The 19,898-nt window shown below is 37.9% G+C and overlaps 1 protein-coding gene across 1 annotated transcript; it reads left to right on the forward strand.

Moving 5' to 3' along the window:
- Nucleotides 1-6,425: 6,425 nt before the first annotated feature.
- On the forward strand, nt 6,426-17,056 carry LOC126599131 (beta-glucosidase 24-like). The gene is made up of 14 exons (XM_050265470.1): nt 6,426-6,501; nt 14,195-14,298; nt 14,411-14,480; nt 14,554-14,612; nt 14,708-14,783; nt 14,922-14,999; nt 15,231-15,318; nt 15,403-15,706; nt 15,801-15,916; nt 15,999-16,219; nt 16,314-16,336; nt 16,450-16,540; nt 16,658-16,766; nt 16,843-17,056. The coding sequence occupies exons 1-14, from the start codon at nt 6,426-6,428 to the stop codon at nt 17,015-17,017; spliced, it is 1,590 nt and encodes a 529-aa protein (XP_050121427.1). The 3' UTR covers nt 17,018-17,056.
- The last annotated feature ends 2,842 nt before the right edge of the window (nt 17,057-19,898 follow it).

A 19,898-nucleotide genomic window follows, 5' to 3' on the forward strand; every position in this document is an offset into this window, starting at 1 on the left:
CCTACGATTATGGCCAGAAGCATATTCTAGAGAAGATGGAGCGTACCCCGAGTGGTCTGTATACTACGACCATACACCCCGTTTAGACCCGGCAGTCTCTGACACGACACGGTGACACGACACGAAAATAACGGGTTTCAGGTCAACACGATAACTTATCGGGTCATTATCGGGTGACCCGTTAAGAACCCGTTAATAACGGGTTCTTAACGGGTATACACGTGGTAACCCGTTAAGAAAAAAATTATTTTTATAATTTTAAAGTTTAATTACTAAAAGATTTATTATAAAATACAATAGCCATATTAATATATACAATATATTCTATATTAAATATATAGTTTTGTATTATTATTCTATATAAGTTTAAAAAAAAAAGTTTTAGTCATTATTTATTTTTATTATGAGAGTTCCTTATTATCATTACTAGGATAAATTTTACTTAACATGTTGTTGTCCAAAATTAAAATAAACTAATATAATATTTGTATAGGCAAGAACTAAGAAGACATACATACAATACAAGTATGAAAAATGTGAAAGAATATATAAACACTTGTGATTCATCATTATTCCTCCACGAGTAGATAATGGTTACACTTACATTATCGTTTAAGTTTTTAAAATCCTCCAAACCTTCATGAATAATGTTTTTTATTTGAGGGAAAAATTAATAAAATTAATAATAATTATTGTAGAAGTGGAAAAAATGTAAAAAAAATATACAATCACTCATAGTGACAAATTTTACAACTTTCATGAAGGGGTCAGCTTCGAAATCCAACACTATAATTCATAAACCTTACATTTATATTTAACCGTCGATTGCCATTTACGCTTTATTCTTCTTACTGAATTTCATTTTTAAAATTTTCTTTTTTGAAAACATGATCATCTGGCGGATGTAAGAAGATGAACGGTTAAGATCTTTGATATCACATTTCGATATTTACGATTAACTGAAATATGAGTCGATGTCATATAGTTTGTAGAAACTTTATAAACATCAAATAATATTTTCACTAACCGTAAAACTCTGAATATAATATCAACGATCCAAACCGTTCATCTTCCTACATCCTCTAATAGATCAAGTTTTCAAAAAAGAAAATCTGAAAAAACAAAATTTGATGAGAACAATGAAGTGTAAATGTAAACAACAATCAATGATTAAATTTTGATCTATGATTTATATGATTATAGTGGCGAATTTCGAAGTTAAGCTCTTCATGAAAGTTGTAAAGCTTGTCATTATGAGCGTTTATATATTTTTTCTATATTTTTTTACACTTCTACATTAATTAAAAAACTATTAAAGACTTTAGATAAGTGAAAATATACTTAAAAAGAAAAATGCGTTTTTATGTTTTGGAATTGACAATATGGTATGTATATACTTATTTAATATTATGTTTTTCATTTGATTATTTATTGGTTTAAAATATATTTTCCTTAATGGGTAACGGGTCGGGTCATATTACCTGTTAATATTATCGGGTCGATTTCGGGTTAGGTCATTTTATCCATTTATTTTAATGGGTGTTACATGACACGACCTATTAAGATATCGGGTATGACATGAAAACGACACGAACACAGAAAACACGACACGAATGCCAGGTCTAACCCCGTTGAATGCCACTATGTGGCCGCCCTACTACTGGGACCGCACATGAAATTACACTTTGGCATAATCATTTGGGACATCCTGGATGAATAATGATGCGCCGTATCCTCAAATCTTCACACATGCATCCACTAACCCGAAGTTTAGGTTCGATCCAAGGAATCGCATGTTAAACATATTCGATGGGAAAGCTTATTACTAAGCCTTCTTGTGACAAGATTCGTTCAAATCCTCATATTTGTCTACAACGGATTCAGGGGGACATTTGTGGACCGATTCACCCTCCCTGTGAACCATTTAGATACTTTATAATTTTGGTTGACGCTTCCACACGTTGGTTACACATGTGCTTGTTGTCCATAAGGAACGCTACATTCTCCAAACTGTTGGCTCAGGTTATCAAGCTCAGGGCTCACCACCCTGATTATCCAATCAAATCTATTTAATTGGATAATGCTGGAAAATTCACATCTAAAACTTTTGATGACTATTGCATGTCGGTTGGGGTTGAACATCATGTACCCCATGTTCACACCCAGAATGGCCTAGCAGAGGTTTTCATTAAGCGTTTACAAATGATTGCTCGATCATTGATCGTATGTACCAAGCTCCCAATCGCTGCTTGGGGCCATGCAATATTGCACGTAACAAAGTTGGTCCGCCTGAGGTCTGTTGCGACACAACCATTTAGTGCCCTTCAGTTGGTTATCGGATATGAACCCGACATATCCCATTTGCGCATTTTTGGTTGTGCAGTATATGTGCCAATCTCGCCGCCCTTAAGTACAAAAATGGGGCCTCAGTAAATAATAGGAATTTATGTCGGATATGATTCTCTTTTGATTATTTGTTACTTAGAACCTTTGACAGGCGATTTGTTTACCGCTCGTTTTGCAAAATGTCACTTCTATGATATAGTCTTCCCATCGTTAGGGGGAGATAAGAACGTCAACGTTCCTGAAAAATGATGCGAATTATTGTGGACGACTCCCACTTTGTCTCATTTAGATCCCCACATCGCTCAGTTTGAAACTGAAGTGCAACACATATTAGATCTCCATAACATAGCTCAGAGAATGCCAGATGTTTTCACCGATCTAGCGTGCGTGACAAGATCACATATTCCAGCTGCAAATACACCTGCAAAGATGGATGTACCAAATGTATGACGGACTACCCTCCTAGAAGCCCAGGACGCCAATCTTGGTGATCCATGTACATTAGCGGCTAGCTAATCACCTGCCCCTACACAAAAGTGTGGCAGACTCCTTGGTTCAAAGGATTTACACCCCCGAAAGAGGAAAACCATGGCACAAGGTCCTGAAGAACCTACCGTGAATTTGACTATTGCTTACTCATTCTACCCAACTCATGAGGAAATTCTAGATTATGGAAGCGTCCTTGAAGAGATGAATCCTCACCCTAAGAATCGAGAGATTTCAGTCTATTATGCTAGCTTAGATGATGTGTGGTGTAGAAATGAGATGATTGTCGACGATGCCTAGCATTTGCAGACTGAGATCATGTTGAGCGATGACATTGAACTACATTCTGTTGATGAATGTCAATATAGAACTGATTGGTCAAACTAGAAACAAGCAATCCAAGTCGAACTCGATTCGCTTGCGAAATGTAAGGTGTTTGGACCTGTAGCTCATACTCCTCCACATGTGAAGCCCGTTGGCTATAAATGGGTTTTTGTTCATAAACGTATTGAGAAGAATGAAATTGTGCGTTACAAATCTCATCTCGTTGCACAAGGCTTCTCACAACGCCCCGAGATTGACTATGACGAAACTTACTCACCTATTATGAATGTGATTACTTTTCACTACTTTATCAGTTTGGTAGTTTCCGAAAAACTAGATATGCAGTTGATGGACGTAGTAACCGCGTATCTCTATAGGGATCTTGATACGGAAATCTATATGAAAGTTCCTAAAGGACTTACATTGACTGGTTTAAATATTTCCAAACCCCGGAACACGTTCTTAATTCGGCTGAGGCGTTCACTTTATGGTTTGAAACAATTCGGAAGAATGTGGTATAACCGTCTGAGTGAGTATTTGACTAGTAAGGGATATGTGAACAACGAACTATGTCTTTTGTGTGTTCATCAAGAAGTCACATTCTGGATTTGCGATTGTTGCAGTATATGTCGATGACATGAACCTCATCAGAACTCCTGAAGAGCTCGCAAGAACTGCCGCGCACCTGAAGTCAGAATTTGAGATGAAAGATCTAGTAAGACTCGATACTGTCTCGGTCTCGAGATAGAGCATTGTTTGGATGGAATCATAGTACATCAATTGAACTACACCCAGAAGATGTTGCACCGTTTTAATGAAGATAAAGCGAAGCCTTCGAGTACTCCTATGGTCATTCAATAGCTAGATGCAAAACAAGATCCTTTTCGTCCGAAGGAGGATGATGAAGAAATTTTGGAGCCTGAAGTTCCTTATCTAAGTGCAATAGGCACTTTATTGTACTTAGCTTAATGCACTAGACCCGACATCTCCTTCACTATTAAACTTTTGGCAAGATACAGTAATGCACCTACATGCAGACATTGGACTAGCGTGAAAGACATCTTCCATTACCTTAAGGGTACTACGGATTTGGGCTTGTTCTATCCCTATGAATCCTCGAATGATGCCGCACCCTATGGTCCTCGAGTTGATTCTCGCCTTGTTGGTTATGCCGACGCAGGATACTTGTCTGATCTGCACAAGGCGCATTCTCAAACGGGTTATGTCTTTATCGTTGGAGGCACCGCAATATCTTAGAGGTCAACTAAACATACCTTAGTTGCCACTTCGTCTAACCATGTTGAAATTCTCACCTTACATAAAGCAACTCGGGAATACTTTTGGTTGAAAGCAGTAGTGGGCCATATTCAAAGCTCATGCAATCTTTATCCCGTCGTTGATGTCTCGATGACGATCTTTGAAGACAATGCAGCATGCATCGAACAACTCAAGAAGGGTTACATCAAAGGAGACAACTCCAAGCACATTGCGCCAAAGTTTTTCTTTTCACATCAACAACAAGAGCATCAGAAGATTGAAGTCACGCAAATCCGTTCACAAGGCAATCTGGCCGACCTCTTAACCAAATTACTGCCGAAGACAACGTTTCATAAGCTTGTTCATGGAATTGGTATGCGTAAACTTTCTAAGTTGTAACTTTGCTATTTCTTTTTGGAATTATGTCAAACTCCGGAGGAGTATCCTAAAGATACTTGTTTGATCTTAATGTACTCTTTTTCCCTACGATTAGGAGCATTTTTCCCACTGGGTTTTTGCTACCTAACTAGGTTTTAACGAGGTACCCACCTTGGGCTGGTCATCTCCTTGATGACGTCATCTAGATGTTTCTTTTGACTTTGCATTTTTCACGCATTTTTCCTTAGACTATGGATTTTGTCCCTACTCGGGTTTTTGCCATAACCTTACACTATATTTGGATGAAGAAATTCAAGATTACTATAAAATTTAAAAATGAAGGAAATTGAAATGATGAAATTTTATTTTCTAAAATTTGTAAATTTTCTTGTTTGGTTAACCTAAAAGAACAATAGAATTTGAATACGGAATTTGTTATTTTTAAACTCTCAATCATAGAAATTGAGAAATGACACCTATTTACATGGAATTTGAACTTGGGATTTGGAGGTCCTAAATTCCAAGTTTTTTTTCCACGCGGAAATTCTAAATTTCTATGTTTATGAATCCAAACAAGAGAATTGGTGCCTGTCAATTTATAAATGATAACTTTTACAAAAATTCCATGTTTATTTCCCTCATCCAAACATAGTGTTAGGGTTTTTTTAGTGAGACTTACTACTTATGCAAGTTCCTACTTTATTGAGAATAAGCGTTGTTCCTTAGAATCAGTGCCGATGAGTCGACTTCCTCAACTTCTGCGTGATGCTAAATCTACCTTGAGTATTTACACACTCAAGGGGGAGTGTTGTAAACATTTCTAGTTTAAGTGTGATTGTATAAATCTGAAATTATATTTGATTCTAGTTATCATTTCCTATTGTATCTTGTATTCCTTGGGAATGAAGGAATATCTTTTCTCCTTTTACTACTATAAATAAAGACACAATGTAGGAGGGATAACAACACACATTTCTATACAATTCTACAAACACCTCTTTTCTCTCTTCTTGTTGCCGGCCCTCTCTCTCCTTGCCAGATAAAATAGACCACAACAAACATAGAATTGTTTTGATTAACAACAAAGCTAAACACCAACAAATAGAAACTACAATAAAATATCACAAGATCTAGAGGTTCCAGCAGCATTCGCCACTAGAGGCATCAACAGGAGGCAGGAGCTTGATTGATAATATAATGTAGCAAGCTCAAGTTAGCCAGTTCATCGGCTACAAAATTCATCTCACGATAAACATGACGGATCGAATTCACAAATCCAATCCATGTGTAACAACTCACGGCAAAGCCTCCTTATTTACTCTAAAAGTCCGTTATGGAATTATTATTTTGTAGAAGGAGATAGAACTGGGAGTTACCAGCCAAGCAAATCACCATAAGGTAGACAAGAATCCCATTGTTCTCTACTCAGCTTCAAAGCCTTTCTTTTGTTTACATTTGGAAGAGGTAGTTTAAGAGCTAGTTTCACCAATGCTCTGTGGCATTTTAAGCCCGCAGTAATAAGCTCAAGGCAACAAACTGGTTCGAGGTCTGGATGGTCGCCAAAGAGCATGTTACCATATATATCTGTTCCACAATATTCGGAAAAACCGATGCTGCAACTCCGCGGAAACACGATGGAGGACGCAATTGATGCTGACGGAGAAAAGGGCAATTCCGATGGAGAAAGGGATACTGTGGTTGTAACTGATGGTGATATTGTTACAGCAAACACCAGAAACAAAGTTGTAATATCTTTTGGGTAGCTGTTGAAACTTATTGCCATCATTTTTTTTAAGGAAAACTAATGAAAAGGGTTTGAAAACTTTGAGTTTTAATGATAAGGGCAAAATAAAGGGTAAAGTGAATAGTACCAAGATTGACTTTTTAGTGTAAAAATATGGTTTTTCGTTAAAGTGAACAGTACCGGATGCTTTTCGTTAAAGTTCCCTTTTTTTTAATGGGAGAATTTTTGGAGTTGTCGAGATTAGAAAACAGGAAAATGTGTACTTATAGGCCAAATATTGATCATGAAAGATGCATTTTCTACTGTTTAATTGTTTTGGCGTCATAAGTTATCACTAAACGTTGAACTAATTTAATCACCTTAAGTCAGATGTTTATAACGACGTTTCTTTATTCATTAGGTTTGCTTCGTACGTTAATTTGAACTACGTTAGGGTAATACTATTACTATCAGTCCATCACACACCATTTTTAACTTTTCACAAACCTAGTTAATTATGTTATTTGGTTTTTTCAATTCATTCGATCAGACGGTAAATTGAAATGAAGGTGATGAAAGCAAAAAGATGTGTGTGAATGACCCCATCCTTTTTATCAGCTAAATAAATTAAATTAAACAAAAAAAAATCTTAAAAAAAACAGCAATTTAGATGCAAAAAAAAAAAAAAAAAAAAAAAAAAAAATTACCAATAAGGTTGAAATTCGCCAAATTTTAAAAAGTCTAGAGGATAAATTGGCTGAAAAAATAATTCAAGGGTTAATTGGCACTCACTGCATGATAGTTCACGGGTAAACGAAAATTTACCAGAACATAAATGAGATTAAAAAGAAAAAGAAAAATGCAATTCACTATACTTACACTATTGTACATTTTGCATTAATTATTAATCCCTTCGTCGGTTCTCTCTGCTTCCTTTGACACTATAAAGGAGAGCACAAGTGACTTGCATTTTGAACTAGAAGAAAATGGAAGCATCACCTTGTTCAGTCATTTCTTCCTTGGCCATCTGTGTCATGGTTTTGGTAGCTGCTGCTGCTTCATCTGCCTCGGCTCAAGGTTTGCCATCATTTATCTTTATCATCTTTCATTTCATTTTATGATTAAGCGAAAATAACAGTATATATGCGCTATGTTTAAGTGTTGACATGACAAAGTATTGTCGCGTCTACCGTCTTTGTGACAGTTTTACATGGGACTCATGTTTGTATTGATTTATTGTGGTAGCCGTATAGGGGTTTAAAATATTTGCCAGATCAAGAAATTGATTATTTAAGAAATTGTAACCTCTTATATTTGATTGTTGTTATAAAAAAAAAACAAAAAAGGTGTTTGAACCTGTTCGTTCGTCTTTAGGCAAAAAGGACGAGGAGAACAGTTATTTTTTACTGGTTCGAATGTTCTAATTATTCTTCTCCTTGCCTTTTTCCTGGGACAAAAAAATTAGACATATCAAATATCTCTAATTTATCAATCTCACACAAAGAAAATAAATAACCTTGCATGTCGCGCCTTAAATTCGGGGTCGCAAAATAATTCAAGTTTGGTGTGCGAATAAAATAAAATAAAAAATAAAAAGAAAATAAATATTCTTATTTTACATCATAAGGTTTCACTATAGCATTCAATCACACTCTAATTTACTTTAAAAGTTTCTCCAGACATAAAAATCAACTACTTTTTCAGGTCAACACCTATCAATGTAAGAATGTAATGTTTCCTCTTCACTCTACTCTATCAACCCATGAGAGATGACAGATAATCTCATTTTCTCTTTTAGTCATCTTCTCAGATTCTCAGTCCCCAAATTTGAAACCCGATTTGATCATCTATTCGACTCTAACCGAAAATGCTTCATTTCCTCTTCTCGTGCACTTTAGGCTGATCATTGAACTATTGGTGCCCCGAAAATAGACTCAACTACTTTTAGTTTCATACTTTCTTAAATCACATACTTTCCATAATGCAATGATCATATTTATTCAATTTAGTTTCATACTTTCTTAAATCACATACTTTCCATAATGCAATGATCATATTTATTCAATTCTTTTGATAACTTCCCGATAAGTTCATAATGCATGAAGATAATTATAAAGGGATATCATCATGACATATGACTCATAAACATATGACTCGTATTGGTCAAGTAATCAAACAATTGAACTAAATAGCACTTATTAAATAATTATCTATATGAAGCCATATAAAAATAACAACATTATACATAAAGTTTCCCAAGAATTCCCCTACCTGAATTCCTGACACGCCCCGATCCCGATGTCCCACGTACATCGGAATGGTCACGTGTTGGCCGACACCCAAAGGTGATGAAAGCCATTTAATGAATGCATATGCTGAGAACATGTAAATCAAGCGTATAAATTTCGCTCGAAGAATTATAGCAAGATAATAGGATGTGACTATTCATAATATTCAACTGGCAACAATGAAAACATAATGATAATGCATGACATGTTCAGAGCATACATCTAGTTTAGAATACAAGCGGAAGGTGAAATTACACTGATGTCAAGGCAAAAGAGATGGCACAATGTCACTGGTAAGGGAATGCCTCGTAGTTTGGGTTGTAATCCTCGTTCCTATGTCCTAAGGGGACGCAAAATAAATAAATAAATAAATATATATATATATATATGTTTGTATATATATATGTACGTATATATATATATGTGTATCTATATATAAGTGTATCTATATATATGTATGTATATATATATATGTGTATCTATATATATGTATGTATATAGATATATACATATATATATGTATACACATATATATATATATGTATACATATATATATATATATATATATGTATGTGTATATATATATATATATATATATATATATATATATATATATAGATATATACATATGTATGTATATATGTAACATCCCACATCGCCCAGGGGAGTGATCCTTAAATGTATATTCCCATCCCTACCTAGCACGAGGCCTTTTAGGAGCTCACTGGCTTCGGGTTCCATAGGAACTCCGAAGTTAAGCGAGAAGGATGTCAGAGCACTCCCAGGATGGATGACCTACTGGGAAGTTGCTCGTGAGTTCCCAAAAATAAAACCGTGAGGGAATGGTAAGCCCAAAGCAGATAATATCGTGCTACGGTGGTAGAGCGGGCCCGGGAAATGATATGCCCCGGGCTGGGATGTGACAATATAAATATGTATGTGTATATGTATGTATGTATGTATATGTATATCTATATATATATATATGTATATATATAATACTGAATTAGTTATCAACATACTAACCCCCAAAGTTTTATGAAAACATCAATAGCATAATTTGTAGTAGGTTTTCCGAAAACCCTAGCATACCATAAAACCTTTCATGAAACATATCTCATATATAATGTGCTAGCTAGTGATCTCAGTATCAGTATCTCTCGGCCCGAAGCCATCAATATATATACCTCCTGCCAGCCATATATCTTCCTCAGCCAGATATCTCCCTCTCCCGTAGGCAGAACCATGACCACTAGATACGCACAACATCATTGAACATAGTCTTTCCAAACATAGATACATATATCTCAAAAACATCTTCATAGTATAAAGTCATCCATCATCTATACTATAAAGAAGTGTGTAAAAACATGTTCATAGGCAGTATAAAGTCATCCATCATCTATACTACAGATAACATGAGTTCGATAAAATATGGTATTCCAAAATATTCTCAGTAAGCGTAATATCTCATAAAATGTAATCATTAAATCATGCTTTTCATGTATGCATTTCTACTATTAAAACATGCATTTTATAAGGGGTTCACTCATAGATACTCCGTTGTCGTGGAGCCGTACGAAATAGGAATGACGGAATTGCCGCTAATAATTGCACCTAAGCACATAAAGGGTACAATTAATAAAACTCTATTCAAACGATTGAATTTCGAGAAACAGACATGGGAAAAAGGGTCTAAGACGTCAAAATTAGCCTAGTAGGGGTCCCGGATGAAAACTCGAAAAAAGTAAAAAAGTCAACGTTGACTGGTCAAAGTCAAAGTCAATGATGACCGTTGACCGGGTCAAGTTAAAGTCAACAGTTCGGGTCAGGTCAAAGTCAACTGTCCGGGTCAGGTCAATCGAGTTTAGGGCTTAGGGCTTAGGGTTGGACCGGGTTGGGCTTAAGGGGTTTTGGGTATTAGGTTTAGGGCTTAAAGTTAACGAGTCTAAGGCCCGACTTCTATATGGCCCAAGGGCCTTATTTCAAATGGGTTTAGGGTTTAGAGCTTAAGGCCAGGCCCTTGCCACACTCGGCCCGAAGGCCTAAATCAAAGGGTTTTGGGTTTAAAAAAAAAGAAAAGAAAAGAAATAAAGTAAAAAGGATTTGGGTTGGGTTTGAGTTCTATGGGTTGAAGGCCTAAGTTCCACACACGGCCCGAAGGCCTGAGAGACAAGGGTTTGGGCTTGGGGTTTAGGCCCAAATACCCGATTGCTTGCTCTCGTCGGGGAAGGAGGCCGGAGCCTTTCGAGCTCCGATCGACGACATACTTCCACCCTAGACTACGATCTAGGTACCAAAATGACAAGTGAGACAAAGTGAAGAGTTTCATACCTATTTCACGTCGTGGGGTGGTCGGAGTTGGCTGGAATCTTGCCCGAGAGGTATGGGGCTCGCCGGAGAGATTTGGGTGTCCCAGAGCTTTGCAGAGACATGGGAGAGAGGGAATAAGGTTCCAGAGGTGATGATGGTGTTGTGGCTAGTTGGGTGCGAGGATGGGTATGTGTGTGTGTGACTAGAGAATGAGATCCGAGAGAGGGTAAGAGAGGTGTGAAAGAGATATGAGAGAGAGAGATAAGAGTGTTGACTCGGGGAAAGGGAAAAAGAGAAGAAGAATGAGAGGGTTGAGGCGCTGCCATGTGGCAAGCTGAGAGGGAAAGATAATCTAAAGGGAGGGTCCGGATTGGTTAAGGATAAGGGGACCAAATTGTAAAAATCACCTAAACTTTAGGGAAAATGTAAAATTTACAAATAATTAAGGGTGGGGTTTAACAATTCCAAAACTTTTGGACTACACTAGCCAAGAACCTTAATCGCGACTTTCAGTTCTAGCTTTTCATCACTATATTTCTCTCTCCATCCTCTCCTTTCTCTATGTGCAGCTAGTGCATGCATTGCATGCCATGCATCAATTTGTAGACTCAACTATATATTTGCTCCCCTTTCACGCTAATGAGGTGCTGCTAAACAGGTATGTTGACTTTGAAAACTGCAATACCTACGTGGCGTGCAAGCCAAGTAACTAATAAGCAAACTAAGTACTTTTGTGGATTGTTGATGCGATTGTGCCAACTCACTATCAAGCTCGGTTGGGCGAATAAGAAGGATGCAGTGATGTGATGATGAAACGTCCTGCTGACTTCTACACAGAGTGACCTTGGCTGAGGAAGAAATAATCTCAACCTAGGGTTATGCTAACCTAAAGACAAGGTTATGCCTTTTGTTGTGAAGTTGTTTGGGCATAATTAAAAAATTTGGCCAAATTAAGTCTCGACAGTCTCAAGCCAATAGTGTTGTTCATGTAGCCGAATCTTGGACGGAGTATGACTGCTCAAGGATTAGTTTATGATGTGACCAAGTCGTAGTCAAAGTAGGATTATTCATTGTTTAATTAATAGATAGAGTATAAATTGATCAAGTAATAAGAGTCATGGTTCAGGTGGAAGAGACCGAGACTTGATGGTGATAAAGCTTCGGTCAAGGATAATTCTAAGTATAATAAGAATATGTCGATGAGTTGTAGTGTTATTAGGATTTTGTCACTCGACAAGTTTGTTCATCACGAAATTCGCCCTTATAAATAAAAGTGATTCTGCAACATAGAAATGACCTTCAACTCAACACACAAAAACTCGCTCTACGTAAAACCCTCTCACACTCATGAGAAAAATACTAACTGCTTACTAACCCCTCAGTCGGCACATATTCAATTTGGTTAAATATCACTAGATTGATAAACTGGCGCCATATTTAGTAGGTTAATGGTTAAACATCACTAGATTGATAAACTGGCGCCATATTGAGTAGGTTAAACAACATTGGAATCGTAGAATCAGTGTGTCAATGAGTACCTTTATTTTGGTTAAACACCACTACTTCTACTTCGGTTGATTACCTATCCAAGTCTTTGGTGGCAAAGAATCTTTAATTCTCTTGTTGAACGAGGTCACCTAATTAGCTTACTTACGAAGTGAAGTGTTCCTAGGTTACTTGGTGTTAGGCACATTGAAAGACAAACCATTATTAAACTTCACATCAAAGGCATAACCTTGTCTCCATGTTACAAAACCTTATGTCGAGAGTGTTCATTCCTTGACCAAAGTGACTCAGTATATAAGTCAGCAACACATTTCATCACAAGACTACAACGTTCATCTCATTTGCCCGACCAAGCTCCGTAGCGAATTGGCATGTGCATCAACAGAAGGACATAATTAGCTCATTACTTTATTGTCCTGCACGCCACATAGGCTTTGTAATTTATACGGTTAACAAAAGTTCAATAATGGATCGACTTTCAACGTGTCGAACTAAGTAATATGGGTAACACTTCAATTCGCAAAGAAAGCTAATGAAGTGACCTCGTTCAGCTAGAGAATCAAAGACTCCATACTAGTGGTGGTACACGATTGAAGGACAGGCAACATGCAGCTATCACTTGCAAAAGGGCCTTTGGATAGGCAACCAACCGAAATAGAAGCAGTGTTGTTTAACCCTCCTAGACCAACTGATTATACAACTCTAGTGACCAAATTGAATATGGTGCCGGTTTGTCAACCTAGTGATGTTTAACCAAATTAAATTTGTGTTGATTGAGGGTTTGGTGAAGCAGTTAGTATTTTTCTCAGGGGTGTGAGAGAGTTTTGCGTGGAGCATTTGTTTGTGTGTTGAGTCCAAGGTCTCCCTCTTCGTCGCACGAAGTCCTGTATTTATAAGATTGTATATGCATTTGGACGTGATGATGCTGTTCGTGTCGTGGATCATCAAATCATCTTCTGATGATAAGCTAAAAATACCTTCTAACAGTATATGTTAATACAAATCCAACTGACATCACCTAAAGCTATACGGCCGAGGACATAAAATTTTGGATAGGAATCACTAAACCACAAAGTAGTTTATGGGCGAGTGAGTACTGAGTCCGGACCACCAAGTAAACATTTCTTTTGCAGCAGAGAAACCATTTGCTTCAGTCATAAAATATTTTTCTCGGCTGCCAGTAAGAATTTAAGACCATCAGAACAACCCATGTCTACAAAAATGTGTTCGAGACAAATTCTACTGGATGCTTAATGTATTTGAATCTTGGACTGTTACTCGACTCGTGAGGAGAGGCAAGAAAGCCTCTGGCGAAGTCACAACGGATAATCTCGGCTTAAACGGCCGATTGAATTTTTTTTTTTTTTTCTTTGCGAACATTGACTTGTTGCCCTCCCTTTTTTGTTTAAGCATGGCCTAAGCAGCCGAATGTGAACCATAATGAGGAGGAAGCCAATGATGCTTATTTCGAGCTGAGATCTCATAAGTAGTTGGGATGCTTCTCATATTACCAATTAATTTTATAGTGCAACCTCAACTTTCTTCAATTCATTATAAATGGTATTGTTGCAGTTGGGGTGAATCAAAGCAGTATTGCACTCATTTTCGAACTAAACATCACCCGAGATGATTTTCCAAGTGATTTTTACATTGGTGTCGGCACTGCAGCCACACAGGTACATTCATGTTAAAAATGGTTAATTTACTCATATACAACCTCATACTTTCTTTGTTGATGATCAGCATCAAATATGTAGAAAATATTGATTAATGTGATGTTGAGTGCAGACGGAAGGGGCAGCCGAAGAAGAAGGGAGAGGACCGAGTGTGTGGGATCACCGTGCCAAAATGCTCCCAGGTTCTCACAACCTACAATATCTTTTCTTCATACATTACATATTGGAAAGCTCAGTTACAAAATTCAATTGCAGGTAGCATTCCGAACAGTGACAAATTCCCTTTTGCAATTGATGGATACAAAAGATACAAGGTGAGTAGCAAAAGATAAAAACCTTCTAGCTTGAAAATGGAGTTATTTTTTAGAAATCTAAACTAATAAATTATATGGAATAATCTGCATTGCAGGAGGATATTAAGATCATCAAGGATCTCGGAGTAAATGGTTACAGATTCTCCATCTCGTGGAGTAGGATTTTACCACGTAAACCCTAAACCCTTTCCTTCCTTTCCCTCCCGTCACTTCGTTTTCTTTTTTAATTCCATTTTCTACTTGTTTAAGAAAAACCCTGGTGTTTCTTTTATAACAAAACAATGGGGGCTGTTGATGAATCCTTTGCAGAGGGGAGCTTAAGGGGCGGTATTAATCAACGGGGTGTGGATCACTATAACAGTCTAATCAATGAATTAAAAAGAAAAGGTAAGAAGCTACCAGATTCACTACTATAATTTCACTTGTTTTGGCTCAACCATTCATGTTGATTTTTTCCTGGTTGTGTTTCTTATGAAATGTTCATGGTAAATAAAGTTTGCTTCTGAGAGCTTATTAGTACACGCGTTGCAGCATATGTTTTGTAACCAATATTGTTATTTGTGCTTAAAAAATTCAAGGATGTCCTTGATTTAATGCGTTTTCTGTGTCCTGATGCAGGCATCGAGCCTTTTGTCACGATCTATCACTTCGACATGCCACAAGCGATGCAAGTAAAATATGGGGGCTATTTGAATAGCAAGTTTGTGTAAGTCTTGTTTCAGAAACCATTTTGCGAGTATATGTCCATGGAATTGATCTCCTCTTTTAAATAATGTGTTCTGTCTTGCAGGCAAGACTTCCAAGACTACAGTGACCTTTGCTTCAAGTTATTTGGAGACAGAGTCAAACACTGGTTCACCATTAATGAGCCTAGTTCTCTTGCAGTGTATGGCTATGAGATTGGGATTGCCCCACCAGGAAGGTGTTCCCTTCCAGAAGGACAATGTGGGTTGGGAGCTCCACCTCCAGGAACATGTATTGTGCCTGCCGGTCCCTGCTTTGGTGGTAACTCATCAACGGAACCTTACATTGCCGCCCATAACCTTATCCTTGCTCACGCTGCAGTGGTAAAACTATATAGAGAGAAATACCAGGTCAAACTTAAAGGCTTGAAAGAAATCACATTCATCTTTATTCAAACTTATTAAATGAATCTTGTCAAAGTTTTCTTTGAATGTCATCTTGCAGGAAGAGCAAAAAGGAGAAGTTGGAATCGTCCTTGCTGCAACCTATTTTGCGCCATTTTCCAAATCACAGGAAGATAAAGCTGCAGCAAAGCGACTCTTTGATTTCACCCTAGGATGGTCAGAATAACCACTCAAGATCACCTTAAGATGTCCATTAATCTCATTAGCAATTAATATTAGCTTCTTTAATTTTCATTAGGTTTATGGAACCCTTGGTGTTCGGAGACTATCCACGAAGCATGAGAGATCTGGTGAAGGAAAGGTTGCCCACCTTTTCTGCAGAAGAGAAATCTCTACTCAGCGGGAGTTTAGGTAATTTTGTTGGGATAAACTATTACTCATCAGCTGGTGTAAAACACAGGCCTCCTCCTCCTACAGAGAAGTTGCGGCATTCCTTCGATTCATGGGCTGAAGCAACAGGTAAAATATTTTACTTGACATAACCATAATGAAAGAAAATAAAATCAAGCATAGGTTCTAACGTTGTCTCTTGATTATGTTTTGGTTATTGCAGCGATCCCAGACGTTTCTGGTGTGGTAAGAAAATTTCTAAACTTTTACTTTCTTGCTAACTAGTTTTGTCAAAAAGAAACAATGTTCTCGAAGCTTTGTTGCATAAAATTTGTGCTTGCATATTCCTTGTGGTGCAGTCCAATAGTAATTGGCCTCAAGGGCTGCAGAAGCTGATGAATTATGTGAAGAATAAATATCAAAGGCCACAAGTCTACATTTCTGAAAATGGTCGGATTTCCTACTTGTGCTTCAGTTATTCCACATACGTTTGAAATTATCCGATTACTAATGCAAGTGATCATTGAACCCTAATATGAATTGTTACATCCGCTGCAATTTTGATAGGAGATACGAATACAAGGAATGACAGCCGTTCGCTTCATGAACGATTATACGACCCCCATCGAGCTTCCTATATTGCTCGGCATTTGTATCGGCTGAATAAGGCAATGAAGTAAATGATGTAACCTTTTAATTAACATAATATCGGCTCAATGAAAAATTTCTCGTTCTTATCTAATGTATTGCAGGAATGGAGCGAACGTCAAAGGGTACTTTTACTGGGCTCTATTCGACGATGTTGAATGGGGTCTTGGGTTTTCGCTGCAATATGGACTTTACTATATTGATTTCGGCAACAACTACAAGCGCTACCCCAAGCTCTCAGCTAGGTGGTTCCGTGATTTCAACAACAAGAACTACTAGCGATTTCAAAGTCAGATAGTTTCACTTTTCGGTTTTAGGTTGTGCTCCATGTATTTTTTTCTGGAATCAAGACTCACGGTAGTGTGACTCCGAGGAACTTATGTCTGCTAATAAGTATACGAACTTTCTTACAGTTTTTGGTCTGAATCTGTATATCATGGAGAATCTAGATTCCGTTCAATCCACAATCTCTTTGCAAGTAGATTACTCCAAGCTCTCGATCTGCTGCTTTCTGCAAATCTTAATGCATAAAAAGCCACCTGAAAACTAGAGAGAATGTGGAATTGACGACCGCATGGACGTAAAAAAATAGCTGAGAATTCGCTGCGATACTCTTTCTACAGTTCGAAGAACAAGATTACAGTTTCCGAAAATTCCTACACATCAAAGTTGATCAAAATACAATGTCATACCTCTCATCTGAACACAATGTCACGTTAGAAATTTTGACGAATTAGTTTAGGGTTGAACGGTAGGAGGTACAGGAAGACGGAGGGGTTATGTGAGACAAATTAAGTTTCGGAGTTTATATTAAGATGAGATCGAGTTTGAGTTTTAGTGGACATAAATTAAGTTAAAATAGGAATTGGATTCATTCCGGACCTTAGTGGCCGGAGCTTTGGGATAAAAAAATCTTGACCACATAAATTGAATTCGACGGTTCTCATTAACTCATTGCGCTAGTCCACCTCATACAAACCAACGACTTTGATTTCTTTCCACACAAATCAAAGGCCCATATTTTTTTTCTTTAAACTCCAAACACTAAGGTATAGAGTAGATCCAATTCCACTAAAATAAAAAGCTTGAGAAAGGATGTCAAGCAAAAAAGATGTGACCCACTGTTATTATCTGGTCCAAGTGATTTGGCAGCTTCTGACGGAATGGTTTCAACCCATGCACTAGGGTTTGCTAGTCTTGTAGACTTCATACTACATGATTTGTCGTTTGTGACACGTCTGATCCTGATATTCCCCGAACACTAGGGTAGACACGTGTTGGCCAACACCTAAAGGTGACGAAGCCTAGGATGCATGAGAACAACGAATATAAATAAAAGTTATGAATTAAAATACAATGATTATGCAAAAGAGGAACATGTTCAGAGCATACAATCTAACTTGAACACTAAAGAGAAGAACATAAAATTGAACGAATAAAAGAATGGGTCCTACAACGAGAGGACTCAAAGATGCCGATGCAGAAGTGCCTTAACGCTGTGATTGTACGTCTCGAATCTAAGTCCTGAGGGGGCACAAAACAAACATGAGTGGACCAAGTTGATATATATAAATAATACTGAAACAGTTATTCAACATACTAACCCCCAAGTTTTATGAAAACTAATAGTATAATAGGTGGTAGATTTGCCAAAAACCCTAGCATGCCATAAAACATTTCATAAAACATATCTCGTAGATAATGTGCTAACTAGTGGTATCAGCATCACCCAAATGCACATAACAGTGCCCTACACACACCCGCCCGAAGGCTATATAAGTATCATCGCCCGTAGGCAGAACAGTGACCACTAGATAAGCACAAAAATCATTGAACATAGTCTTTCCAACATAAATACATATATCTCAAAACCACTTCGTAGTATATAGTCATCCATCATATATACTACAAAGAGTGTGTAAAAACATGTTCATAAATAGTATATAGTCATCCATCATATATACTACAAAGAACATAAGTTCTATAAAATATGGTATTCCAAAATATTCTCAGTAAAGCATGATAATCATATAATGTAAATTCAATTTACTTATAAAACGTTTCATAAAACGTTATCATTAAATCATGTTTTTCATGTTTGCATTTCTACTATTAAAACATGCTTTGTAGAAGGGGTCCACTTACAGATACTCCATCGTCGAAGAGCCGTACGAAATATGAATGACGGAATCGCTGCTAATAAAAGCACCTAAGCACATAAAGGGTCCAATTAATAAAACTATACTTAAACGATTGAATTTTGGAAAACAGACATCATAAACAAATTCAGGACGTCGAAAAACATAAAGGGGGACCTCGGGTACCCCCACGCACCGCCGTGGATAGTGGCGCATGTGCTCCACGCGCAAGCTCATGCGCTGTTGGGCTGAGGGTTTAGACTGGGTTTGGGCCTGGGCCTGGGCTTGGGCTTCGATTGCTTGGCACGAAAGCCCAAGCTACGCAAGGCCTGTAGGCCTAGGGTCCAAAGGGTTTTGGGTTTGGGTTTCAATGGGTTTGGGCTCAAATGTAACGACCTATGCAAGGCCCGTAGGCTTGGGGTCCAAAAGGTTTTGGGCTCGGATGTAACGGCCCGAAGGCCCAATTCTACACGACCCCAAAGGCCTGGGTCTCAAAAGGTTTGGGGTTTCACAAATGGTTGGGTTCGAAGGTTCGGCCCAAAGCTTTGGGTTAAAGGGCTCGGGCTTGTGGGTTTGGGTCTAGCCGACCATTTTCTCGTCAGGGAAGTAGGCCAGAGCCTCTCGAACTCCGGTCGACTTTGTTCAGTCACCCTAACCTACGATCTAATTACCAAAACGAAGGTAGAGATGAGAGGGAGAGATTTAGTACCTTTAATTCGCCATGAAAGGGCCGAAGGTGGCCGGACTTAGCTCGATAGTCACCGGGGTTCGTTGGAGGCTTCATGGGTTTCTAGGATTCACCGAGCTTCACAAAGACCAGGGAAATGGAGAAATGGCCCAATCAATGGAGTTGGGTGGTGCTGTCGTTGCCGGGGTGCTCCATTAAGTGTGTGGGTGCGGGTGTGAGTCGATAGAAAAGAGGAAAGGGAGAGTGAGCTTAGAGAGATCTGAGAGTGAGAAAGTGAAAGGCTGAGAGAGTGAGAGAGTGAGAGAGTGAGAGAATGAGAGGTGAAGAGTGAGAC

This window comes from Malus sylvestris, chromosome 14, assembly GCF_916048215.2.
Source record: "Malus sylvestris chromosome 14, drMalSylv7.2, whole genome shotgun sequence".
Taxonomy (NCBI): domain Eukaryota; kingdom Viridiplantae; phylum Streptophyta; class Magnoliopsida; order Rosales; family Rosaceae; genus Malus; species Malus sylvestris.